The following is a 27,500-nucleotide window of genomic DNA, read 5'->3' on the forward strand; positions in this document are numbered from 1 at the left end:
TTTGAGAGTCTGATCTAGACTGTTCCATAGTTTTACACCACAGACAGACAGACACAACCTTTTTAAAGTTGTCCTTGTCTTCAACCTCCTAAAATATAAAACAAATAACAAATTTTACCCCAGAAACAACAGTTAAAGGATAATTAAAAAATACATATATATGTAATATATATATATATATATATATATATATATATATATATATATATATATATATATATATATATATATATATATATATATATATATATATATATATTATTGGAGATAAAATATATTATAAAAAGTATGTATGTATGTATGTATGTATGAACGTGTGTGTGTGTATATATATACACAGTCTGAAAAAATTTAACCAAAATAACTCCAACTTTCATTATATTTTGTAATTAGATGGCAAATAAATGAAATTATATGATGCTTGCTTTCCAGCTCATCTGATTTATATCACCGCATTACCTTGTTAAACATTGATAACCCAAATATTGACAGAACACTTCAATTTTATTACTAGCAAACTAAATCAGCACGCAGAAATAAAGCAACGTTTACATAACGGAGTCAATATTTGTCAGCCTCGCGATGGGTGCGTGGTGTGTCTTCTCGGCTCTGTACCATGACAGAGGTGATATTGTTAACATTACGGTCAGTGCGTGGACGGCTACTCCCCGCCACATGACATATTGATCCAGTGCGATCAATTTTCACTAACAAGTAATCCAATCCATTGTAGCCTTTCAGTTCTCGTAAACCTTTGATCAAACTCTTATCTTCATTCGAAATCACCATTTTTATTTTAACATTACACAGATATAAATAAATACATCATTACATCATCGCCAAGAAAAGTAAATAAATGGATTATTCAAATGCAAAAATTGCGCTCTTATTCTTGTACGAACTTTAGTCCATTTTAATCCTGTTATAGTTCGATAAGCAGTCTTATTTTTGTATGACATAGTATTGCTGGTGGTTTTTTTGAGACAGTGTCTCTGTGTGTGTGTATGTGTTTGTATACAACAGTTCTGTCTGGTTCTCGAATCTGATTGGCTGATAGTCGTGAGATATTTTGCCAGTAGCACCGCACAAAGGCCTCTTCACCTTTGTGTATCACTCCACCCACATACAAGCAGAGAATGCTTTACAGTTTGACAAATAGTCCTGCTGTTAGACAACATAATGTTCTTTTGAGGCTATTTTAGTTGAGAATGTAGTTGTTTCATACTGCGTTCACACCAGACGCGGAACGCGCGTCAAGCGCGAGTGATTTACATGTTAAGTCAATGCAAACGCACAAATAGACATCCTGCGGCGCGAATGACGCGATACGCGCGAATGGCGCAAGGCGAATTGAGCGTTTTGCACGTTTGACGCGCTTAACGAGCGTTTTGCGCGAATCTCTCGAGTTCCAAAATCTGAACTTCAGCGGACATCCGCGCCGCATTAACCAATCAGAAGCTTGCTCTTGTGGGGGCGTGATTGCGACGTAGAACCTGTTGATGGTGTCCCTACAGGCGACACCGACAAAACTCATCAAACTGGGCTTGGCTCAGTCAGAAGCACCGCTGAAAGTCTCCGTCATCCAGGTTCAGTTTCTAGAGGAGTTTATGAGCTCACAGAGCTGGATGCACCTCTGAAAGGATGCAGTGGACTCAGACAGGAACCTAAACGTATTGACTGTGTTTTTCAGTCTCCATAAAGCACATTAACACTGTTATTTTCTTAATAAAATCCATGTTAGCCATTTAGCTATGAAGCTAAAGTCACCGGGCAGACAGAAGCCCTGCCCATCACGCGAATCCACTTCTGTTTTGAATTGAATTTGACACACGATTAAAGCGGATTTGACGTGCGAATGAAGCGGGGGTTGACGCGCGAATAAAGCGAGTAAACTCAAATGTTCACGCGGCTATTTATTCACGAATAGCGCGATTTATCCGCGCGTTTCGCGTCTGGTGTGAACATAGCATTAGATAACAACCATGCAGTCTATTTATAAGGATAGTGCCCATTTTAAAATATTTAGCATTTCTGAGAGACAGCGGTTTGGTGACCATTAGTCAAGGACGGTTGACGTTGTCTATCCACAAGATGGCGTCATAATAAGCCCTAGCTTAGAAGATTAAAACTGTTGTGTCTTTTCTTGAGCGCAAATAAGAAGCTGAAAAACTGAAGCATTGCGGTTTTTAAGGTGGATATAATAGAGTCAATAAGAAGCTGCGAATAAGAAGCTGGATTCAGCCTTGTCCCTCTTCATTGCAAACACAACAGCAGTCTGGCAGTGATTGCGCTGCTTTTTTCCAGGGTAATTATTGTAATATTGTAAAGGTCGCTTAATGTTTGATTTGCATTGTGTATAAACGTCTTCTTTAAGAGGACTTCTGTGGTTGTTTTACCTTTGAGATGTAAGCACGCATGTATGGGAGTTTAGTTCAGTTCTGGCGAGCTCCGAGAAGTGTGTGAAGGTCACTCTACCACTGTATCATTCTTTTATTTCATTAATGTAACATTTCATTTAGCGATGGATGTTTGAGTGTCTTTTTTTTCCACTTTTTTCTACTCATTGTCATTGACTGGCATGTATGTAGTCGACAACACTTGGGAGAGACACATAAAGGCCAATAGGATTTCATTTCGCCGGGACACCTGGCACCCGTCACAATACCGGCGGCAACAGAGAAATACTGTTGACTGTAATAGACTGTAGGGAGATAACTCCGTAGACTGATGGCAGTTCACGTAACGTTCAGCCTTATAATCTTAAAATGTGAGAAAAATCACCTGTTTTCTCATTATTTTAGACATTACGCTAGAGAACTATTCAAACGCTAGCAGTTTTGACGTCAGCAGCAGATGTGAATGAATGGCGGAAGAAAGTAGTTCCTAATACAAAAGGGTTTTAGACTCCGTGTTTGATTTTCTTTTTTATATACAAGATTGTGCTGTCGAACTGTTGTATAAACACAAAATAACACTCATAGCAGTGCGATATGGCTGTTTATCAGCACTGGTGGGAGGCTACGTCCCGCACTGGTGAGAGGCTACCTCCCACCAGTGCTGATATACAGCCATATCGCACTGCTTCGAGTATGATATTGCTCATATATACAGATGAAGTCAGAATTATTAGCCCCCCTTTGAATTTTTTTTCTTTTTTCAATATTTCCCAAATTATGCTTAACAGAGCAACGAAATTTTCACAGTATGTCTGATAATATTTTTTCTTCTGGAGAAAGTCTTATTTGTTTTATTTTGGCTAGAATAAAAGCAGTTTTTAATTTTATTAAAGGTATTTTAAGATCAAAATTATAAACCTCTTTAAGCTAATATTTTTTTTCATAGTCTACAGAACAAACCATCGTTATACAATAACTTGCCTAATTACCCTAACCTAGCTGGTTAAGCCTTTAAATGTTACTTTAAGCTGTATGGAAAAAATAAACAGGGGGCTAATAATTCTGAACTCAACTATATATATATATATATATAAAATAAAATAAAAATTTATTTAAAATAAATAAATAAAAAAAACAAGGTGATGCATGATACTTTAATTTTTCCCTTTGATAAAATGAGTAAATGAAACAGATCAGGCATTCCTGCTTTCCCATTTCCCTTCATCTTTATAACAAATTTGTAACCAGAAATGATAAACATTTGACCAAAACAAATCAAATTAATAATAAAAAAGGCTTAAACCTAAACAAAGAAAGAGAGATGCTGTGTCCCAATTCAAATACTATCCGTCCTAAATAGTATTTGAAAATAGAATTAGTATGTCCCAAAATCAATGTTGAAAAGAGTATGCCAAAGGCTCCCGGATGGTTTACTATTTCCGGTCAAAATTTTAGTTGTGTAGAAGTGTCAATACTCTAAGCTCTGATATTGCCCAGAATACATTGTGTGTGGACGTGAATCTGAATATAACTTCCAACTAAATAATCTACAAACATGATGGACACGCAAGACCAACTGTCAAGTAAAGAGGCTTCGGTAAAGATTTATATATTTTTTTTTACTTCTCGGTTCTTCTGGCTGCAAATCCCAAATTTTCATTGCCAATTTCAAGCCAACTAAAATAGTTTGTTTTTGGTTTAATTTTGAATTTCCCCAACCATTGCAGAGCCCAGGGGACCAGAGCAAGTGCTCCAGCTTGGCCTCCCCTGGACCCAGTAAAGATGTTTATATGACCGTTATTTAATATCTAGCCAACTGCAGCATATTTAAATCGCGTTTTGTGTGTCGTATTTCATCTGCAACAACATTACTGCAAAACAACAAAACTTCTATAAAGACGTGTTTGGACATTAACGTCTGAATGCAGAATTATCCAAAGACCTGAGGAGATTTCTCTGCATGAAAGACTCGTGAATGGCAGATTAACCTGCTGCTGCTTCTCAAATAAGGTAGGAAATTAAATATGAAAGTAATGTGGATAATTGACAGAACTAAGCAACGTAACGATCTGTTAACGAGGAAGTAGTATGTCCCAAAGCTTGCATACTCCTCTGTTACACACTCAAAAGTATATACTTTTCCTTCACAAAAAAGTATGTGAATTGGGACGCAGCAAGAGAAACTTTATCATGCATCCAAAAGCCAAGCTGGTGCATGATGGGAGTTTTCAGAGCCCTACAGTGAATAGCGAGCTGCTCATCCTAACTGTTTTTCAAGCGTGAACACATGGAGTTGTGTAAATCTGCGTTATTTGCTCATGACAGCGTTTAGATGGATATTCCTGCTTTGTGATTTTGAGGATTGTGAAAGCAGAAAACAGATCTGGAGTGTTGAAGTGTTGACGTGAGACTTTGATTGCTGTGACGCGGGTTTGCTTTACGCCTCAAATTAAGCTGATCGGCAGTCAGATTCCTGCTGGAAACCACTCGTCTACACTGATGGGCTGTGAGTGTGCGCGTGTGTGTGTGGGTCTGTAAACGGTAACTGTATATTTCAGTCAGATCATTAGTATTATTGTCAGTGAACATAATTCTCTCTTTTTTTTTTTGTTTAAAAGGTCAAGTTACCTACCAGAAAGATAGCACGGTAACTGCTCAGAGCATCTTAGCAACTGCATAGAAGTGTCTTAGCAACATCCTAGCGACCACACAGCAACAGCTTAGCATCATTTTTTGAAAATATCAGTAGAGAAAAACCCGTGAGAAAAAAAAGTGTGAGATTATATTATTAATTATAATAATGTTTACATTATAATGTTTACACTCACCGGCTACTTTATTAGGTACACCTGTCTAACTGCTCGTTAACGCAAATTTCTAGTCAGACAATCACACTAAACTCAATGCATTTAGGCATGTAGACATAAGCCCCTTTCACACAGTGATACCGGTAAATATCTGGAAAATTTCCGGAACGACTTTACCGGTATATTCAAAAAAGCGCTGTTCACACAGGCGAGGACGTTACGTAAATTTTCCGGAAAAGAGCATTCACACATCCATTCCAAAATACCGGTAAATTCTGACATCATTCACCACAAATGAGCTTTAAACGGCTGCGCTTGTATTTGTAAACATTTGACTGAATTACAAACTCTGTGGATGATCAATATTGTGAACAACTTTCGCAGGATCACTTTCTCATGTCGAGATGTTCATAATATGTGCGTGTGCAGGCGCTCACAGGCTGTTTCAAAGGCACACGCAAAGCTTAAAGGTAAACAAACAACAGCTTATCATAAGCATCTCATCGATGATTATTTACACTGTTGGCATAAAAAAAGAACATATAAGCGTGATCTGACTAACTTCTAGCAGCTAAATGTGTCTGGAAAAATATTCAAAGGTTTTTATTCTCACAAACCACGCAGACGTAAATGCGTCTGACTGTTGTGATTGGCTAAAGCAGACGTCTCACGTCAGCACGTTCTAGACGTGCACGCGCTTATTACGGCAATCTTCCTTCTGCATTCACACAGCGCAGCATTCTGGCAAATTGCCGGTAATGTTACAACTTCTCTTTCCGGAAAATAGCCAGAACGAATTTACCGGTATTTTCAAAAAGGACCTGTTCACACATACAACCTTTCCGGAAAATTTTCCGGAAAGGTCTGTATGTGTGAAAGGGGCTATAGTCAAGACGATCTGCTGCAGTTCAAAACGAACATCAGAATGGGGAAGAAAGGTGATTTAAGACAATTTGAACGTGGCATGGTTGTTGGTGACAGACGGGCTGGTCTGGGTATTTTAGAAACTGCTGATCTACTGGGATTTTCACGCACAACTATCTCTAGGGTTTACAGAGAATGGCCTGAAGAAAGACAATATCCAGTGAGCGGCAGTTCTGTGGGTGCAAATGCCTTGATGATGCCAGAGGTCAGAGGAGAATGGCCAGACTGGTTCCAGCTGACAGAAAGGCAACAGTTTTGTTAAATATGCATATTTAGTCAATTATAATAGTCAATTAATTCATCTTTTACTTTGATATTTATCCAAAAGAGAAGAAAAAGTCATACATATTTGAAGTGACGTGATGGAGAAAACACAATAACAACCTTATTCAGCTCTAGTATTCCCTTAAAGAACAAAGAAAGCGAACATACAATGTGCATGTGTACAGATTGTGGCTTTCAATCACATAAGAGCGTCATCTAAACACAGACACACACACACACACACACACACACACACTCACAGATGTATGCGTGTAATAAGACAGCAGCAGCTGGCCTGTATGTGTTTCTATCTGTGTGTTTGATTAGGCTGTTGACGATCTGATCGATGGCATTGGAGTTGAAGGCGGAAAAAACACACACAAAGATTTCACAAAGTTTGCTAGCGGTGACGCCGAACGAAAGCGGCATTCTTGATTTGACAGGTGCCAAAATCCATTCCGCCTCACCGTGGCCGTGATAATGACTCATTTTCAATCTGATTTATTTCTGTCCTTCGCTATCGCACCCCTTTTTTTTTTTTTTTTTTTTGAGTTGTGTGCCTCTTGTTGATTTAAAAAAAAATTCTCTTTAAGTTTAGATGCTTTAGTAACTTTCAGAGCAGTGGGAAAGAAGGTTGGATGTTGATTTACAAAGGATCAGGGCCTCGGATCAGCAGTGCCTTTTTATAAAAGCTTCTCAAACACAAGGAAGTCCAAAAGTCTCCGACCAAATGGGAAATCTGGAGTTCACAAACTAATTTAGAATTTTTGGAAATAAACAGTTTAGGATTTGAGCGCTGCTGTCGCTGAGACGCAAGACAAACCAAACGCTAAAACAGTCCAAGAACTGCTCAACTCTTCATTACAGCTGCTTTGCTGATTAATAAAAGTTTACAAATAAAATATTAAAAGAACAACAAATACACTATTAATAATAATAATAATAAATTTTTAGGCCTTATTTAAAATGATGAAAACTCATCACCAAATGCAGTTGCTCAGGTGCTGCTAATTAGTTTTAGCATTGCTGTAGTTGGTTGCTAAGTGTGCTGCTATGCACTTGCTAAGGTGTTAAAACAGTTTTGAGCATGTTGCTTAGTGATTGCAAGGGGGTTCAGGTAGTTATCAGGGTTTTGCTATGTGGTTGTTACGAGTAATTGCGTGAAGGCTGCATAAACCGTTAGCATTATTTCAGTATGTTAATGAACTTACACCTGAAATGGAATATTGAGTAGGGGGCGGGGCTTTTATTTGTGCATCTTCCCCTTATAGCAAACTAACAATAATAGGGGCGTGGTTAAAAATATTGTGACTCCACTCCAAACATATTATGCATATTATTCTATCTCTAATCCTACCTCATACCTAAACCTAACTACTACCCAAATAACTATTATAAAGCTGCAAATTAGGTGTTTATTGAGCTAACAAATTAGTTAATAGTGAGAATTAAAATAAAGTGTTACCAAAAAAACAACGTTTCGTAAAAATATGTACGCATATAGTTAGTGTATGTAGATTTTACCTTTCTGCACATTTCGTGGACTGTCACACATCTCACAGCGTAGCAGGAGTCCACTGTTGGAGAAAGTACACGACGAACAGTTCCACTTCTGATTGTGGCGCGGAGCCTGCAGTCCTGCCGATAGCCTACGGGGGGCGAACAAGGGAGACAGGGGGCTCTTCTTACCTCCACGCCGTGACAAGGGGCTAACCTGTCGAAAGCGCTTCACCTGTGGGGAAAAATCCTCCCCCTGGTCAGCTGTCAAATCAAAACTCGGAGTCTCCGAGGTTTGAGTAGGCTCCGCCCCCGCTGGTAATTGGGGTAGAGGAGATCCATCAGAGGTTGAATCCTCAGTTCGTTTCCTTTTCTTTTCTTTGTGCACAGAGGGGGAAAAGAACGATCGGATGTCGTGCTGCTTGTCCCTTTCAAACTGCGGAGGATGGGAAGAAAAGGGGGGAAAAGAAAGAGAGCTTTTTTGTCACACACAAAGTGTTTGAGGTTGAGAAACTTCATCTCATGACAGCAAAGTGATGAAGCCAAAGACACTTCTGAGAGAAAAGCACTTTGTGAGGTTCAAGTTACCAAGACTGAAAACCTAGTCATGTTTAGAGATGTCAAAAAGCACCAGTTCTGTCACCAGCAATGACAAATCAATCAAAAAGACTGTTAAAATAATTATTTTCAATAGTGATAATCAATATTTTAGCATTAAAAATTATATTATATATACACACACACATACACCCACACACATACACACACATACATACATACATACATACATATATATATATTAGGGGTGTGAACCTATACTGGTCTCACAGTTCAGTTTGGTTTCGATTACCATGCCATTAATTCGGTTCAATTCCATATCTTTGTGCATTAACAATGCTTTCCATAAACAATTTGATATTTTAATTAGCAACACAATAATTTATGCATTATTATATTTATAATATATTGTTTATTATATTTATAAATTATTTCTAATACAATTCTTCTTTAATTTTACCTGCTCAAAGAAAACACTCTTTTTGAATGTATCAAACAAAACTAATTAACATGTTATCTGATTTGCTTTTTTTTTTAAGCGTTTTTGAGCGAGTTCTTAAACACCTATGATTGGCTCTAACGGTCAGCATGGCTCTGGCGCTGCTTCAGCAAACAATGACACAAACACTGATGTTAAACGGTCTTCATTATAGACGGCAACGCTCGTGTCTATATTCACAAGTAACGTTATTGTTGTAACAGCGGAGAGAAGAAATAAAACGTTATCTCAGGAACACGACAGCAGGTCAAAGCGGCCACAGAGAGCGCGAGAGAGAGTTTGCAGCTTTTATTTTTTCCTAGCTAGGTCAAAGAGCTTAGAATTACCAAAAGCCCACACTCAATAGAACGTTCCATTGCAACAGCAGCGTCCAGCAACAGTCCTGCGATTCCACTATTTTAGAGTGAAAACTATCGGACATTGGATCTTTGGATTGGCCATTAGATATTGCTGTCACGATGGCAATTAGCTGCTTTGTTTTTTATTTATTTGTTTAAAACGCGCATTAAAGAGATACAACCTGAAAGACGACAAAACAACACTTAGAGTCACAATCATCAGCACTTTTAATAGTTTATTTCACAGACTTAGGGCTCTATTTTGACAGTCCATGCGTAAAACGGAGCGCGCAGGGCGCAAACGCATTCAGGGCGTGTCAGAATCCATATTTGCTAATTTAAGGATGGTAAGATCCGCTTTGCTCTGTGGCGCATGGTCTAAAAGGGTTGAGTTTATTTTCTTAATGAGTTATAGGTGTGAATTTGAGAATAAATCAATCAGAGTCTCATCTCCCATTCCCTTTAAGAGCCAGCTGTGTCGCACCATAACCGCATTTGCTATTTACAGGATGTAAAGTGGAAGTGGAAAAACTGAGCATTTCACAACCAAACAGTTTTTTTTTTAACAGAAAACTGTTAAACAGAGCATCTACCGCTCAAGAATGAGAGATAAATTAACTTCTTTCACTTTCGTTCTCGTGGATAGGGAAACCTTTACGCACAGACATCAATTAGTCTATAAATAATTAATTTAGTTTGTTAAGCACAAATATTTGTTTCAAAACTATTTGTAAATTCAGTTCTGATTTCCAGCAAACGAATAAATGAACAATAATAACGAAGTGTGCTCAAAAACCTGAGTTATATCCTAAAACACATGCAGTGCCCCATATGGTCTAAAACCTGCAGGTGGGCAAATCTAAGCTTGTTTTTAATAAAACAAATATAAATATGGATATAATTAATAATATTGCTAATAATCATAACATTATACAAAAGCAAATTGTTATGAATGAACTGAAAAAGACTCCCGAGATGAAGAAAGCATAAAAGCAGTCGTTTTTCATATTTATGTAGGCTAGAAAATAATATGTTTTGTAATATTTGAATCCTTTATATTTATATCCTATATATATATTCTTATTATATCCTATATATATTCTTAATATTTGTATTTTTTCATATGTAAAGATATTTGCGTATTGCTCTACATCTTGTATGTAGGCTATCAAGCAGTATGTAAGCAAGGCGGAACTCTGCGCTGGAGTTTAGACCGGGTAAGTTTTGGTCAAATGAAAAATCTATTATAGCTTCTCAAAATAGCAACGCACCAGCAGCGTGCCTCAGAACGCCTTCCTTTTTAGACCAGAACGCCTATAGGCGCACATATGAGCGCAAATGCATTTGCTATTTAAACAACGTGGTGCAAAACAGCAAAACGACACTTGCGTCAAGCTGAAACTAGCAAATAACATTTGCACCGCGCCTTGCGCCGCATTGCGCCGATTGTATGATAGGGCCCCTAATGTTTATATTTTAACTATACTTATTTTCTTGGAACTGTCACTTTAAACTACTTTAATTTAATAGTTTACGCACTAACATAATATAAATTAATGCTGACATGTTAATTTAAATTAAGTAAAACTAGTCTTAGTCTTAAGTTAAACTTAGTCTTGTCAGCGTTTTGGAAATTGTTTTCTTTTCATTGAGATGTTGTTTAAAATGTTGCTTTTCAATGGGGGTGTATGAATATATAATATTTTAACTCATATTTGACTCATTATTTTAATTCATTCTGTCTAACGTTAGTTATCCGTGCTGTTGTTCTATTATAATTTTCATTCCAAAATGGCCACCATGTGACACTAGTAGCATCTAGTGGCTGTTTCCCTGAATAGCAACTGAGTGTCGCCTCTTGTTGATTCTATGCTCTTTGGCTGGGATCTGATGTACTCCTCTGTCAGTGAAAGATTGTCCAACAAACTTAAAGCAGTGAACTGTGCAAAGTTATCTGCTTTTTAAGTAGTTAGCCTCGCAGTCTCTATCCTCACCATAGTAAGCTACCTCCATAAACCGTATATGTGATAAATGATGTCAGTACATAATAACCGGTTATGATTATAACTGAGCTGATACCGAATTGTTCGCGTCTGCATTGAAGAAACAATTATGTTGTTTTACCCCTAAATTATATATATATATATATATATATATATATATATATATATATATAAATATATATATATATATATATATATATATATTGACGTTGACATGCTAAAATTACTTGATTTAAATTTTGTGTTATCTCCACATGCGTCCTCATTCATTTCACTTTTTGTGTGTAGAGTATGAGCTTGCTCAATGAGCATGATCAAATGGGTCATTATAAATGGATGTTATATTACAATTAGTTTTTATTTCACATGACTTTAAAAAAAAAAAATTATTATCCCTTTAAAAAAATTATTAGCCCTTTAAAAAAATTATTAGCCCTTTAAGCTACATTTTTTCGATTATTTACAGAACAAACCATCATTATACAATAACTTGCCTAATTACCCTAACCTGCCTAGTTAACCTAATTAACCTAGTTAAGCCTTTAAATGTCACTTTAAGCTGTATAGAAGTGTCTTGAAAAATATATAGTCAAATATTATTTACTGTCATCATGACAAAGATAAAAGAATTTAGTTTTTAGAAACGAGTAATTAATTCTGACTTCAACTGTACACACACACACACACACACACACACACACACACACACACACACACACACACACACACGCCTTAGAACTGTGATACGTTAAATTATTTCTGTATTACTTTTGAGTTGCTTTCACTAAAATAACTACAGAACTACAACTTAAAGATGAAATGTCAGATTTTTGAAATAAAAAAACAAAAAATAACAAATAAAACAATAGAACTTGTACTAGCCATCAGCCATGACATTTTTTTGTTTATATTGGCAAAAAAAAAACGGGAAATGGTTGATCTTGAGCACTGATTGTGCGCTGCCTCCACACAACCACAACCACAGAACTTGAATTAGATGTGAACTAGATGTGACTGATGCATCCTGGAACAGCCACTAGGAGAACATGTTTTACCAAAAGCGTTCACACACATCTTTCAAAACAAAAGTCTCAAAACAAGAACACTCTTCGACCCACTAAAAACCGCAATCTAGCAGTTGAAAAACAATTAAAAAAATAATAATAAACAAAAAGATAAACAAGATTTTTAGTTTAGGCGAAAAACTTCCATGATTCAACACAGTTACGGCACCATCAAACTATGCACTTGTTTGTGTTGAATACTCGCCCTCAAGTGGCAAAAAATTACATTTTGGACCAAACGTGTGTATGTACAAAGTAAAATATTACTGAAAATGGATTAATAATGCAGTGTTTTTCAACCATGTTCCTGCAGGACCACCAGCACTGCATGTTTGGGATGTCTCTTTTGTCTGTCACACCCATTACAGGTCTTTCAGTCTCTGCTAATGAGATGATAATATATATCAGGCATGTTTGGTTAAGAAGACATGGAAAATGTGTAGAGCTGGTGGTCCTACAGAAGCGTGGTTGAGAAACACTGCATTCCAAAACAGCAAAAAGTAACTAGTAATGCCTTGCTTGTCAAAAACTTTACAGATAATTCAGACGGAATTGTTCCAACTCTATTCATGTCTCCCATTTAATGTGCAATAATAATGAAACCTTTACATACATGCGAAAAGAAAACCCCGTCCTTGTCATCCTCCGAGTCTCCTTTCAGCATCTGGTTTGGCGTCCACGCCTGGGCAAAATTCAGGAAGTCCCACTTCTCCTGGTCTCCCTCTTCAGCCTTCAGATACTCTTTCTTTCCGTTCAGAGCGCTGCCGGTAACCGTTTCCTGTCCGATATCATTTGTAAGACTCTCGGCAGATAAAAGCAAATTTTCCAAACAAGTCCTTATTGTACAGTACGAAGCCTATGGTAGATATTGTGCTCCCACTTAATTTAGTCCCAAGACATTACATATTGATCCTTTTTAAAAGCACTCTGGCAACAAGTCCGAAAACTAAGCTCCCTAAGTAAGTTATATAAATGCATGTGAAACTAGTGCAGAGCATCTGTGGATACTGCAGCTAGGGATTTGTTTTTAATCGATGTACCTTTCTGTTGAGCATGGCCCACATGACGGTGTCAAATGTTCCTTTGGCGATGAGGTAGTGGATGTGTACGGTCGCGGTTTGCCCTATTCGATGCGCTCTGTCCTCTGCTTGTTTGATGTGTCCGGGGTTCCAGTAGAGTTCGGCAAATACCACATGAGACGCGGCTGTAAATGTCAAACCCTGAGAGCACACAAGTGGATACAATCTACTGTAGGAGAGCAATATTGGCACGTTATTGAAAATGTACATTCATCGCGGCTGACATGTTTGAGAGCATTACTAGGCTCTGGGAAGAAGTTTATAAGGCTGTTACGGGTGTTAAAATAAAAGGTTATGTGAATATTATGGACGGCGTGATTTAGAGTGTTTAAGGTTGTGTGAAATGTTGAAAAAATTGTAGGTTTTGTTTAGTTTAAACATACATACAGGTCAGTTTTCTTTCTCAGTTATGGTATATTAACAAGAGGTTGTGACATATAAATGTGATTGTTTATAATGTTAAAGGAGCAGTTCATCTTGTGTAATTCAATACGAAGGTGACAGGTTTTTCATCAGTTTTATATTTAAAAAAGGTTTATGCTTAATTAATAGGTGTATATTAATCAAATACCTATTTAATGGCTACTTGAAAAAGAAAATAATTTAATTAAAAACATGGATAAAGTAAAAATGTACAAAAAATAGTGTTCAGTTTCGTCCAGCACATTTAACTTTCCTCAGTCAGAAATCGGCCATCTGAATAATAAAAAAATTTAAACATAACAATAAATAAATAAATAAATAATAATAATAATAATAATAATAATAATAATAATGTAGAGCTTGATTTCTTTTTTTTGTACGTTTTAAAAGTTGTACTTTTAAATACCATAAAAGTGGTATTTTGTCTTTCAAGAAAAAGCTCCAAGATTCAGAATAAAAGTTGGGCTACTTGTAGGGAAAGATGACTTCACTTTCGTTATATTGTATGATTTCTTCCACAGTTAGATGTTGGACTCATGAAAAACTATTCTTTGGATTCATTTTAAGTCTTCTTAGAAGGGTTATTTTCCAAATTTATGATGGCATAGCAGGCAAAATAAGACAAATGAGTTCATTTATTGGGGGGGGAGGGTCATTCAAACCCTCTGAACCCTCCCTGACTACTGGCCAGCAGGAGGGATGGGATGTCGTTGACACAGACGTTATAGCGCATCTAAACCAATAAGAAGATTAGGAATGGGCCTAAAGGTGGGTTTACACCAAACGCAGAGTACTGCGTCACAAGCTCTCGCTTACTTACAGAATGTTTTTTACTTTACACTGTAAAAAATACTGGGTTCCACATAATCAATTTGTATTGGGACAACATGAAGGAATTAAGGTAACTTATTAGATTTTACAAATGTAAGTAGATTGAACATAAAGCGATTAAGCTGCCCTAAAATAAAACACAATAATGTGTTGTTTCAGCTCTTTAAAAACATAGTTTAAACCACTTTTAAGTGTAAGCAAATTTGAGTTTAATTACTTGAACTTGCACAACAAATGACAATGTTCGTGTAGCAAATGCGTTTTAAACTTTTTAAATAAAAAATCATCTAATAATAGTGTCCATTTTTTTACTTATCTTTTAAAACTTAAAATAAGTGCGCAATACACTACTTTTGAATTCATTGTTGAATTTTGCGTATGAGAATGCGATTAATCTTAGGAAATATTGTTTCATCAATCCAGATTGGTTTATACTTTTTTATTTGTATTTTTTTTTATTGTCCAGCACTACTTTTAACACCGTTAATAAAGTCAAGAAATCAGTACCTGTCCAGCTGCCTGTATACTGAGTACAGCCACACGCGTGTCTGGATCATTTTGAAAACGATGCACCAACTGGATCCTTTCTGCAGACGGAACGCTGCCATCGATGCGGATATAACCAGCCTGAAAAAGAAGTCGAATCTTTTTAATGAAGCAAAAATTACCACCTTAAAATCAAAATCCCTGCAAACTAAAAGCACAGCAAGGAGCATCTAAGCATCGCTCGGTGCTGAAAAGACAGAGTTTTGCAGATCTGTGATCTTTAATGCATTGGAGTCTTAACTTGCTCCAAAAAGTGAGGCATTCAGAGTTTGCATCTTTCAAGTACATTCTGGGCATTATCATCTCCCTGCCGTCATCTGACAGCTGTAAAGCACAGGTGAAACGCTGTACAACACCTTTTCTCTCTCTCCGCCTGGCAAAACTTCAGAACTTTTTCACACCCGTGTTAATTTTAGCTTCCCGCCGAACTTTTTTTTCGCATCTCTCGCTCGGGGTGCGAGTAGCGTGACAGGTGTGAGAGCGTCGGAGCGCGTGTGCCGCCCCGATTTCGTGCGATCACACCTGCTGGTGCGAGGCCCCCTCTTCCCCCATAAGATTCATAAGATCCAATTAACGGAAGGATGGATAAAAAGGGAAAAGCTGCAAAAAAAAAATAAAATTACGTTCACAGTCTCTGGGATCAAACGTCTGGCCAGAGAGAAGCGTAACAAAGTGAGAGTGAGATGGAGGGGAAAAAAAAGCGGGGGCCAAAAAAAGAAGAGGAAATTGACAAAACAAGCTCTCATTAAAACAGTGAGACATCTGTGAAGACACCGTGTCGACACCCAGCCGCGCACTTTAGGGTGCAAAGTGTTTTCAGCGCGACGCTGTGTGAACAGGGACAAAAAGAACGAATCACGGTAAAAGAATCAACAACTTCTGATGAAATGTCTGTTAGATGTCAAAAATGGGTTTGTCAAGTGATGCAATGCAAATTTAGAAGAACGTTTAGAAGGGCACCAAAGCCTGAATCGCATCAAAGTTTGTGATGGGTTTATTAGACCTGAATCTTTGAGGAAAAAAAATGACAAGTGGTTTTATAAATGAATCATTTAAATTTTTTTGTGTGAGTTGGTTCAACTGACTCAATTTAAGATTCTAATCCAAATGAACACTGGACTAAACAAAACACACCTAAATAAACCAAATACATTTAAAAGCAAAAAAAAAAAAAAAAAAAAAAACTTAAATAGACGCAATTTTTTTAAATTCCACAATATTTTCCATTTTTTCATAGGATGACTCATGGGGGTCATACACAATATTAATTCTTTTTCCACTGCACCATAACTTTATACTCTATACTGGACATTATTTCTGTTAAGTGACAAGACTTTTGTCTAAGCAAAGTCCGACCTTACTGTCCTAATTAAATAATTTAAAATCAAGGCATGATCATATTTTATTTAGGTAAAATAAGCGTAATCTAGAGACCTTTGCCTTTCATATAAGCCACTTCTGATACCAAATGATCAAATAGAAGTCAAGTTATTATTTGTTGTTCCTAAAACTTGCATAGGCAACAAGACTTGTCAGGTAATGCATACTTTACAATTACAATCAATTTACAATCAATCTGAGGGTTTAAAAAAATTTAGTCCCACTTTATAATAAGTGGCCTTAACTAATATGTTTTTACACAGGAATTAATCGTTTGTTACAATGAACTTATTGTGTAAATAAATGTATTTATTGTGTACTTATGCTTGATTAAATATCTGTACGTAATTACATCTGTAATTAACTTCTGTAATTACATTTGTAAATACACTGTTGACCATCCCTTACACCTTAACCCACCCTTAAACCTACCCACACCACCAAACCTGTCTCTAACCCAACCCCTATCCCAACTCAAGAGCACCATAGGTGCTCTCAAATACATTATGAACACAGTAAGTACATTGTATTTATTTTTTGATGTAAGTACATAGTAGTTAAGGACACTTAATATAAAGTGGGACCAAAAAAATCTAAATACTGAGAAAAGTTGTTTAAATGAAGTGCTTATCCTAATAAAAAATTAGAGTTTTTATAATTTTACTGTAGGAAATGTACAAAATATTTTATTGAAGCATAATATTTACTTACTATTCTGATAAAACTCAATCATTTTGACTTTTACAACGTGTTTTGGGCTATTGGCAAGAATACACCAATACAACTTAAGAGGCCTTTCACATATCGCTTCTTAAAGCACATGAAGCGTAGATTCCTTCCCCAATTTCAACGCGCTACACTTTTAGTGGTGTCTGTTGGTGATAAAGCAGCCATCTATATCTATATAACTATTCTCTCAGTGCATGATATTTTTGTACGGAACTTTGGTTCACTTCTATGTCTATAAAGTGCTCTATAAATCTCCAAAAAGTATTGATAGCGCTTCACTTTTTCCGCATTTTTTTATGTTAAAGCCTTATTCCAAAATTAATTCATATATTTATTTCCTCAGAATGCAACACACAATACCCCATAATGACAATGTGAAATAAAAAAATTGTGAAAAAAGTGAAATTGTTAAAATTGTTGCAAATTTATAAAAAAAAATAAATAAAAACCTGAAGAATCACATAAGTATTTGCCTTGAAGCTCTAAATTGAGCTCAGCTACATTCAGTTTCCACTGATCATTCTTGAGATGTTTCAGCAGCTTAATTATAGTTCACCTGTGGTAAATTCAGTTGATTGGACATGATTTGAAAAGGCATACACCTGTCTATAGAAGGTCCCAGGGTTGACAGTGCATGTCAAAGCACAAACCAAGCATGAAGACAAAGGAATTGTCTGTAGACCTCAGAGAAAGGATTGCCTCGAGGCACAAGGACATCTAAGCTGAGTGATCTGGGGAGAAGGGCCTTAATCAAGGAGGTGATCAATAACGCGATGGTCACTCTGTCTGAGCTCCATCATTCTTCTGTATAGAGAGGAGAACCTTACAGAAGGACAACCATCTGTGCAGCAATCCACAGATCAGGCCTGTATGTTAAGTAGACAGATGGAAGCCACTCCTCGCCTGGAACTTGCCAAATGGCTTCTGAAGGACTCTCAGACCACAAGAAACAAAATTCTCTGGTCTGATGAGATTAAAACTGAACACTTTGGAGTGAATGCCAGGCATTACGTTTGGAGAAAACCAGGCAGCGCTCACCCATCCCTAATAGCATCTCTACAGTGAAGCATGATGGTGGCAGCATCATGCTGTGGGGATGTTTTTCAGCAGCAGGATCTGGAAGACTAGTCAGAATAGAGGGAAAGATGAATGCAGCAATGTACAGAGACATCATGAATGAAAACCTGCTTCAGAGTGCTCTTGACCTCAGACTGGGGCGACGGTTTATCTTCCAGCAGGACAATGACCCAAAGCACATCACTAAAATATCAACGAGGTGGCTACACAACAACTCAGTGAATGTCCTTGAGTGGCCCAACCAGAACCCAGACCTAAATCCTATTGAACATCTCTGAGGAGATCTGAAAACGGCTGTACAGAATGTGTGTAGAATTTTGAGGAAATGTAATCCATTTTGGAATAAGGCTGTAACAAAAAAAAAATGTGGAAAAAGTGAAGCGTTATGAAGGCTTTCCGGATGCACTGTACATAACTGTAACAATCTTTGTTACATAGAAAAATTGCACAAATTGGGTGTTTATATATAATTCAACATCTCTAGGTATTGCTTTGAGAATCGAACCAAAAAAAGTGATTTGCACCTTTGATTAAAGTGTATAAGTCGTTAAACATTTCTCAAATTTCGCTCATCAGAATAAAGAACAATGCTATGTATTTTCAAAACAATGAGCGTAATTAAAGGATGACAGAATTATCGTTTTGGGATGAAAGTTTAGTGCTAAACATAACTTTAAACTAAAGCTTCTTCTACACACTCGTCTGATTGACAGCGAGACTCTGACCCATTCTTTGGGCGTAAGAATGAACCAGTGCCCTACTGAGGGAATGTGTTAAAGCAAAGAATGAACTCTACCCAGGGAATCAACACGCTCTCCTTCACCTCCTTTACTGCTGTCAAGCCCTTTCATTGCGTTTTTTTTCTCTCTCCCCCATTTCACACAAACACTTTTTTGGGCCTTATCTCTCATTCAGCTCACACACACACATAAACACACACCTCTCTTTTTCCCTCTGAATGGGTCAGTGTGTGTGTGTTGGGACAGTGGTGTGACAGCCTTTGCTGCTGGCTGATTTAATGAACAGTGTTGAGGTGCTGACATACTTTTGCTTTCACTGGAGTCTCAGCGCAGACACACACACATACACACACACACACACACACCTTGGCTTCGATGACAGCCTCGGTACACGCCTGCAGCATGCTGAGATGATGAGCGAAGACCAGAAACTTCAGCTGTTCGCTCTCCAACATCATCTTTATATAGTCCTTCACCGCTCCGGCCTGAGACAGAAATAAAATTCAAATCGTTATACAAGCAGAAAATGCTGTTTAGGAACTCAAATTATAATCAAATGACAAGAACACAGATATTTCTGGAGTGAACCACATTGAAATTAAAAGCATGAAATCAGTGTTTTGATTCAAACGATTCATCAAAAAGTTTTTTATTATCATGTTTAACAGAAGATGGACTCTAAAATGTGTTGGTTTTCAGTGTAACAATGGTTTTTATACTGAGAGAAATCAAGTATATTGAGTATAAGAATCATTTGATGACATAATAACAGGTTTTGTGTATTTTAGACATTGGTTACCTAATAATCAGCAAGGCATGTTTTAAAATAATCTAATCAAGATATTCTTTGTTTATATTTTTACTAATTATTACATGAATATATGTTATACTGGAACAATACAATGGAATGTTATTTTACACATATTTTGACATTTTATATTTTCATTAAATCTATCTATCTATCTATCTATCTATCTATCTATCTATCTATCTATCTATCTATCTATCTATCTATCTATCTATATATATCTATATATATCTATATATATATATATATATATATATATATAGTATACATATATATATATATATATATATACATCTTCCCCCTGAAGGCAAAACCACCTTTTGCCTTCAAAACTGCCTTAATCATTCACGGCATAGATTCAACAACGTACTAGATATATTTCTCTGAGATTATGATGCTTCATATTGACATGATGACATCACGCAGTTGCTGCAGATTTGTCAGCTGCACATCCATGATGCAAATCTCCCGTTCCGCCACATCCTAAAGGTGCTCTATTGGATTGAGAACTGGTGACTGTGGAGGCCATTTGAGTCCAGTGCCAAATTCTAACCCTACCATCCGAATGTCGCAACAGAAATCGAGACTCATCAGACCAGGCAACATTTTTCCAATCTTCTATTGTTCATTTTTGGTTAGCCTGTGTGAATTGTAGCCTCTTGTTATTAGCTAACAGGAGTGGCACCCGGTGTGGTCTTCTGCTGCTGTAGCCCATCCGCCTCAAGGTTGGATGTGTTGTGCGTTCAGAGATGCTCTTCTGCATACCTCGGTTGTAACGAGTGGTTATTTGAGTTACTGTTGCCTTCCTATCAGCTCGAACCATTCTCTGAACTCCTCTGGCATCAACAAGGCACCCACAGAAGTGCCACTCCCTGGATATTTTCTCTTTTTCAGGCCATTCCCTGTAAACTCTATTGATGGTTGTGCGTGAAAATCCCAATAGATCAGCAGTTTCCAAAATACTCAGACCAGTCCGTCTGGCACCAACAACCATGCCATGTTCAAAGTCACTTAAATCACCTTTCTTTAACATTCTGAAGCTTAGTTTGAACTGCAGCAGATCTTCTTGAACATGTCTACATGCCTAAATGCATCGAGTTAATCTGATTAGAAATATGCGTTAACAAGCAGATGGATAGGTGTCTCTAATAAAGTGGCCGGTCAGTGAATATATTAGTTTAAAAATTACATATATATATATATATATATATATATATATATATATATATATATATATATATATATATATATATATATATATAAATATATATAAATTAAATTTGACATTTTTTAAAAGATATTTTCTAAGTGATACTCAACAAAAACAAGGAAATATTTTTTAATCTGGAGATTCTTTCATCTTGACTGGAATAGAGTAAATGCGGAGCTAGTGTTTCTTCCCATACTGATTAACTTCCGGTGAACGGTTAATGTGACTTTTTTCCATTTCATACGGTTCGTTTTACAGCATCGATGTTGTAATGTAATTAAAATATAATCAGGTAAACAGACTTTAGCATTCATTTAGTTTCTCAAGCATAAAAATGAGACAAAAAGCAGTTTACTCGCACACGCTCGTCAGAATCGGCAGGCTAGCGCAGAAGCCCTCTTGAATATACTGGGGTAAAATAAATGTTTATATTTTAAAGACATGGCAGGGAAAAATGTAATTTAATGCAGTAATTTAATTTGAGACCCACTTCATATCGGCTATCCCTCAGCCAGTGGAGATCGCTGATTTTTAAAGAAAACAGACCTTAAACGTGCCGATTTTGTAATGGCATACAGATTACCGGAAGTCACTGACAAATTAAAAGTCCTTTAGCATGCTTCCGCATACTGTATACCCTATCAAAGCAGTTTTTAATTTTTATTATTATTATTTTTTAAAGATTAAAATTAATCGAATTAAGTTATTTTTTTATCAAGATAATTGTCCATTGGCTTCTCTAATTAACCTAGTCTAGTCTTTAAATTTCACGCTATGCTGAATACTAGTACAGTATCTTGCAAAATGAACTACATGTTATGTACTGTCATCATGACAAAGACAAAAAATAAATCAGATATTGAAATTGCAGTTTAAAAATGTGTTCAAAAAAACATCTCTCTGTATTACTCATTATTGACCAGTAGCTTGGATATAGTGTATACACTTAAAAATTATTCTTTATTATATATATTTTCAAGAAGTGTTAATAACAAAAAAAAACATCTATTATTTATAGAAACAGTAGTGTTACTTCATTCTACATGACTGTTGCATTTCATAGCAACACACCATGATCACTACGTTACTTGTAACTTCTCTTTTACCATTTTTAAAACCATTCTCTTGGCTGTTTAATCCCGAAGCATCTTTTAGCCAGCAAATCCTGCTTTCCCCTTGCTAAAATAACACCAAACCCTAAAAACTGAGAGATGAACTCGTCAGCTAACGCCCGTTACGCTTAGCGTAGTTGTTAAACGAACAGCATATCAAGTCATTTGCCGGAAGCCAGTCCTCGTTTTTTTTTTTTTTCCCCGAGTTTCAAAGCTGCTCTCCGGTTTCTCATTACTGAAGAGTTTTGCCTTTTTAATATCGCCTAATTGGCGCCCAAAACTGTCTGTGAAGGAGCGCAAAAGCTTTTTTTAACAGCCTCAAGTGTACGTGGTGTGTGCGTGTATGTGTGGCTCCGCTTCACTCATTTTCACTTGGCAAAAACAGCGATTTCAAGAAGTGACACCATTCCTGACACCGCACATTTCTGCCCTGAGAGAGAGGAGAGAGGAGAGGATATCATCTCAGCGGCAAACAATAAATGAAAGAGCGAGGAGGACAAGAGCAGCAGGGACCAGAACACACGGGTTTGACAAATTAAAAAAAAACACACACACACACACACACACACTCTCACACGCGCTGGAAAGCTTCATTGGAGCCACACGCTGTGCTCAGGAGGACGATATAAAGTGGTTGTAGTTGGAGAAGAAAGCGGGCACACAACTCCTGGAGTAATGAAGACGCTTTGGTGGAATTGTTTTTATTTTTTTAACGACAAATCTAGCTATGCGAGCGATTAATCGAACTTTTCAGCCCACGAGCCCCAAAATAACAACGCCAGTGACGCCAGACACCCACTATCCTCGGAGGTGGTTATAAATATAAAAATGACACATAACTCCAAACAAACACCAATTGGCTTATATAAACAAGCCAAAAACGCAACCGTCTACAACTAGGGCTGCACAATGTAGCGCAAAAGTATCGGTATCGCGATAATAGTATGTGCGTATGGCAGACATGTGTGATGAATGACATTTATTTAATATATTGGTTGTTTATCTGAATCTGACCAATCAGATGAGGCTGTATTATCTTTATTCCTGCCGCCTCAGTAATTGCTGTTCTGCTATTGCAGGGCTCGACAGTATAGACTGCCTGATGGCCCGGGGCCAGGGTGCGAGATGCTTGGGACAGTAGATAGGATGGTTACTAGCCCGATCGGGCCAGTGCTGCCTTGTCACAACAGTTTAATTTGGTGTGAACCCAGAATAAGACGACCTGAAATCTAGCACTTAAGTAATAAAAAAATATTTAGGACTCGTGTGCTGTCCATTGTTAAAAGGGTTATCACTTTATGAAGCAATTTCCACACACTTGCGTCAAATGTGTCGAACATTAAGTTGCCGGCAGACGTACGCTTCCATTCGGACAGATGTATTTGGTGTGAACCCAGCATAAGACGACATGAAATCTATCAATTAAGTAATAGGAACTATTCAGGATTTATGTGTTGTCCACTGTAGAAAGAATTATCACATTGTTAAGGCAATTTCCATACACTTGCGTCAAATGTGTCGAACATTCAGTGTTATTCGCAATGCCAGTAGCTTCCATTCGCATAGATGTATACGACATGAGCCTAGTATAAGAAAACCTGAAATATAAGAATATAAAAAGTAAATATAAAGCAATACATTTAAAGTATAAAAAAAACATATAAAGACATATAAAAACATATAATGTCCAATGTTAAAAGGATTATCACATTGTTGAGGCAATTTCCGCACACTTGGGTCAAATGTGTCGAACATTCACTGTCAATCGAGCTGCCGGCAGAAGATCGTAGTTTACGTATGACATTTGTAAGATGTAATTAACTCATGCAATTACTTTAAATTGCATTTGATGTGAACCCAGAATAAGATGAACTGAACTAATTTTGTTTAAAGTTTTTTTAATATATATATAAAATATCTTTTCAGACATGTTTAGTGAGATTTTTCGAGTTTCGAAGGTTTTAGAATTCAAAATTTGTTGTTTTAAATCACAACAAATTCAAAACAAAATATCCGTTACCCTGACCATCTTGTTTGTATTTTATTTTACGTTTTATAATTTACATATTTATTTATATTGTTTAATTTTCCCAATTTCTGTTTAACGGAAAGAAGATTTTTTCAGCACTTTTTTTTAAAAAACATAATAGTTTCAATAACTCATTTCTAATAACTGATTTATTTTATCAGATTTTTTTTTCATCTGAATTTGAATTTATCTGAATTATTTAATTAAAAAAACAGTACAAACTGTAAAATTGTGAGATGTTGTTGCACTATAAAATAGCTGTTCAAAAGTAGTTTATCATTTATTTTAACTTAATAATTAATTCCAGTGTTTTTAAAGATGAATTTTCAGCTTCATAACTCCAGCCTTTAGAGTCACACGATCCTTCAGAAATCACTCTAACTTTAATTATTATTAGTATTATTATTAAAGGTAATAGTAAAAATGACTGGAGTAATAATTTTATTTGAAATTATACACAATAAGTAATAAATAAATATTAAGTAAATAGATATTTAACAGTTTAATAATTTTTTTTTACATTTAATAAATTCCGCCTAGACGAACAAAATCCTTTCTTCTTTAAAAAAAACATTAATAACACCTGACCCCCTTTGAATTTTAAAGTTACCAGAGCAAGGATATGTTCACAGTATGTTGGATAATACTTTTTCTTCTGAAGAAAGTCTTATTTGTTTTATTTCAGCTAGAATTAATTTTTTTAAACACCACTTTAAGGTCAAAATTATTAGCCCCTTTAAGCTGTATTATTTTCCCATAGTCTACAGAACAAACCATCATCATACAATAACTTGCCTAATTACCCTAACCTGCCTAGTTAATCTTTAAATGTCAATTTAAGCTGTATAGAAGTGTCTTGAAAAATATCTAGTAAAATATTATTTACGGTCATCATGGCAAAGAGAAAATAATTCAGGTATTAGAAATGAGCTATTAAAACTATTTTGTTTAGTTATGTGTAGAGAAAATCTTCTCTCCAATAAACAGAAATCGGAGACAAAAATAAGCGAGAGAGAGAGAGAGAAAAACAACTGTAACAATGGAAAAATAAAGTAATATGATGTAAATCGGATATTGTATTTTTAAATATAATATAATTCTAATGGGGCAACGCATTGGCGCAGTAGGTAGTGCTGTCGCCTCACTGCAAAAAGGTCACTGGTTCGAGCCTCCACTGGGCCGGTTTCTGTTTCTGTGTGGAGTTTGTATGTTTTCCCTGCGTTCGCAAGTGTTTCCTTCGGGTGCTCCGGTTTCCCCCACAGTCCATAAAGACATGCGGTACAGGTGAATTGGGTAGGCTAAATTGTCCGTAGTGTATGAGTGTGAGTGTGAGTGTGTGTGAATGTTTTTCAGAGATGGGTTGCGTCTAGATGAATAAATGAATAATCCTAATGATTTCCCCCTTAATTTATGTCATGCATGTATTTTTACTTGATATTTTATTGCATTAAACTTTAATTCATTCATTAGTTTTTCCATTTTTATTTTTATATGCGCTTATTTATTTTTATATTGCTTCACTTTTAGAATAGTTTGTATTTATTTATTTATTTATTACTGCACTTTATGTTTTCCAGATATTTATGCACTCATTTATCATTTCATTGTTGCATATTTGGTCCTCCATATCACACAGCCAATTAATCAAGTCAAATCTATAGATAAAAAAAAACTGTTTTAATATAAACAACGATCGATCTGGGAAATGTATGCAAATGAGCATCCCTAGCATGAACAGTGACGTCGAACTGATGCAAAAAACAGCCCAAATAAATCACACAAAGCTCCAGCGGGTCTCGTCTGGGGCTCATAAAAACACCTTGTTAAGTCTGGGAAACAGTGAGATCTGCAGGAAAAGATGTGGGGCGATCAGAAAGGTCAGCATTAAGGTCGTCTCGGCGCTGGTCCAGCCCCCCTGGAGATGGTTCCCATGGCAATGCCGTTGTGTTTGATGTGGAGAACAGAAGGGCCGGTTGGCATGGTGGTCGTTAGCGGCGACATCACGCTGTCCCTCATCGTTAGAGAGAGGCAAGCGCGCCGCAGATGCCCGTTACTCTGATGGCATTCACAGAAATGAGGGCTGGCTCGCTTTTTTTTTTCTTTTCATTTGCACTGGAAATAGCAGATCAGAGGAGGATGTAGAGCAGGAGGACTCAGAGACTAGTGATATTACGCTGAGACCATTCAGATTTATGGTTTTCATCTGATGAATGATTAATAAAAGATATATATAGAGATCAGATATTTGGGGTTGTCAAATTGGAACCACCCAGAACGCCCTAGAAACACATTTGACATGGTACTAAAGCAACATCCTGGCAACCTTGGTGCAGTTTTTGCTTATGATGTTGTTTGTGTGTGTGTTCATGATTTTTTATTAATTCTTCTTATTATTGCAAGTTTTCTCTAGATTTAAAGTTCATAGTTATGTGTTTGGTCAATATGCCATTTGTCTTATTCTGTAAACTACAGATTACATGTCTTCCAAACTCTTAAAAGAAATATGTTGTTATTTAGAGCATTGTTTGGCATTAAATAACAAAAAAGGCCACTTTTGCAATTTTTTTCTTTTTTTTCTTTTTTGCAAAGGTGTCTAAATGATTTTTATGAAGTTTATGAAAGTTTTTTTTAAATAAATGTTTAACCAAGTTTTCTTTATTAATTGGATATTTATTTATTGTTTCTATATTTATTGGATATTTCTTTATTTATTGAATATTTCTTTATTTATTATTTCTTTATGTATTGAATATTTCTTTATATATTATTTCTTTATTTATTGAATATTTCTTTATTCATTATTTCTTTATTTATTGGATATTTCTTCATTAATTACTTCTTTATTTATTGGATATTTATTTATTTATTGGATATTTCATTATTTATTATTTCTTTATTGGCTATTTACTTATTGCTTGTTTCTTTGATTAGGTGATATTTATTTATTTATTATTTCTTTATTTATTGGACATTTCTTTATTTATTATTTCTTTATTGGATATTTATTTCTTTATTATTTCTTTATTTGTTGGATATTTATTTCTTTATTATTTCTTTATTGTATATTTATTTCTTTATTTATTGGATATTTATTTATTATTTATTTATTGAATATTTATTAATCTATTTATTATTTCTTTGATTATCTAATATTTATTTATTTATTGGATATTTCTTTATTTATTA

At 36.0% G+C, this 27,500-nt stretch overlaps 1 protein-coding gene across 2 annotated transcripts in view; it reads right to left on the reverse strand.

Moving 5' to 3' along the window:
• Positions 1-27,500, reverse strand: part of zranb3 (zinc finger, RAN-binding domain containing 3) — a 124,122-nt gene that overhangs the window by 38,037 nt on the left and 58,585 nt on the right. Inside the window, exons 9-13 of one of the 2 annotated variants that reach the window (XM_087304025.1) lie at positions 19,521-19,640; positions 15,191-15,310; positions 13,391-13,570; positions 12,964-13,128; positions 7,916-8,324 (exon numbers count right to left, since the gene is read on the reverse strand). In XM_087304025.1, the coding sequence (XP_087160151.1) occupies positions 7,916-8,324; positions 12,964-13,128; positions 13,391-13,570; positions 15,191-15,310; positions 19,521-19,640 (994 nt within the window). Of the gene's footprint in view, positions 1-7,915; positions 8,325-12,963; positions 13,129-13,390; positions 13,571-15,190; positions 18,427-18,522; positions 18,764-19,520; positions 19,641-27,500 lie in introns of those variants that run through there. The other variant, XM_087304026.1, reaches the window with a different exon arrangement.

This window comes from Danio rerio, chromosome 22, assembly GCF_052040795.2.
Source record: "Danio rerio strain M-AB ecotype USA chromosome 22, GRCz13ab, whole genome shotgun sequence".
In the NCBI taxonomy this organism is placed as follows: domain Eukaryota; kingdom Metazoa; phylum Chordata; class Actinopteri; order Cypriniformes; family Danionidae; genus Danio; species Danio rerio.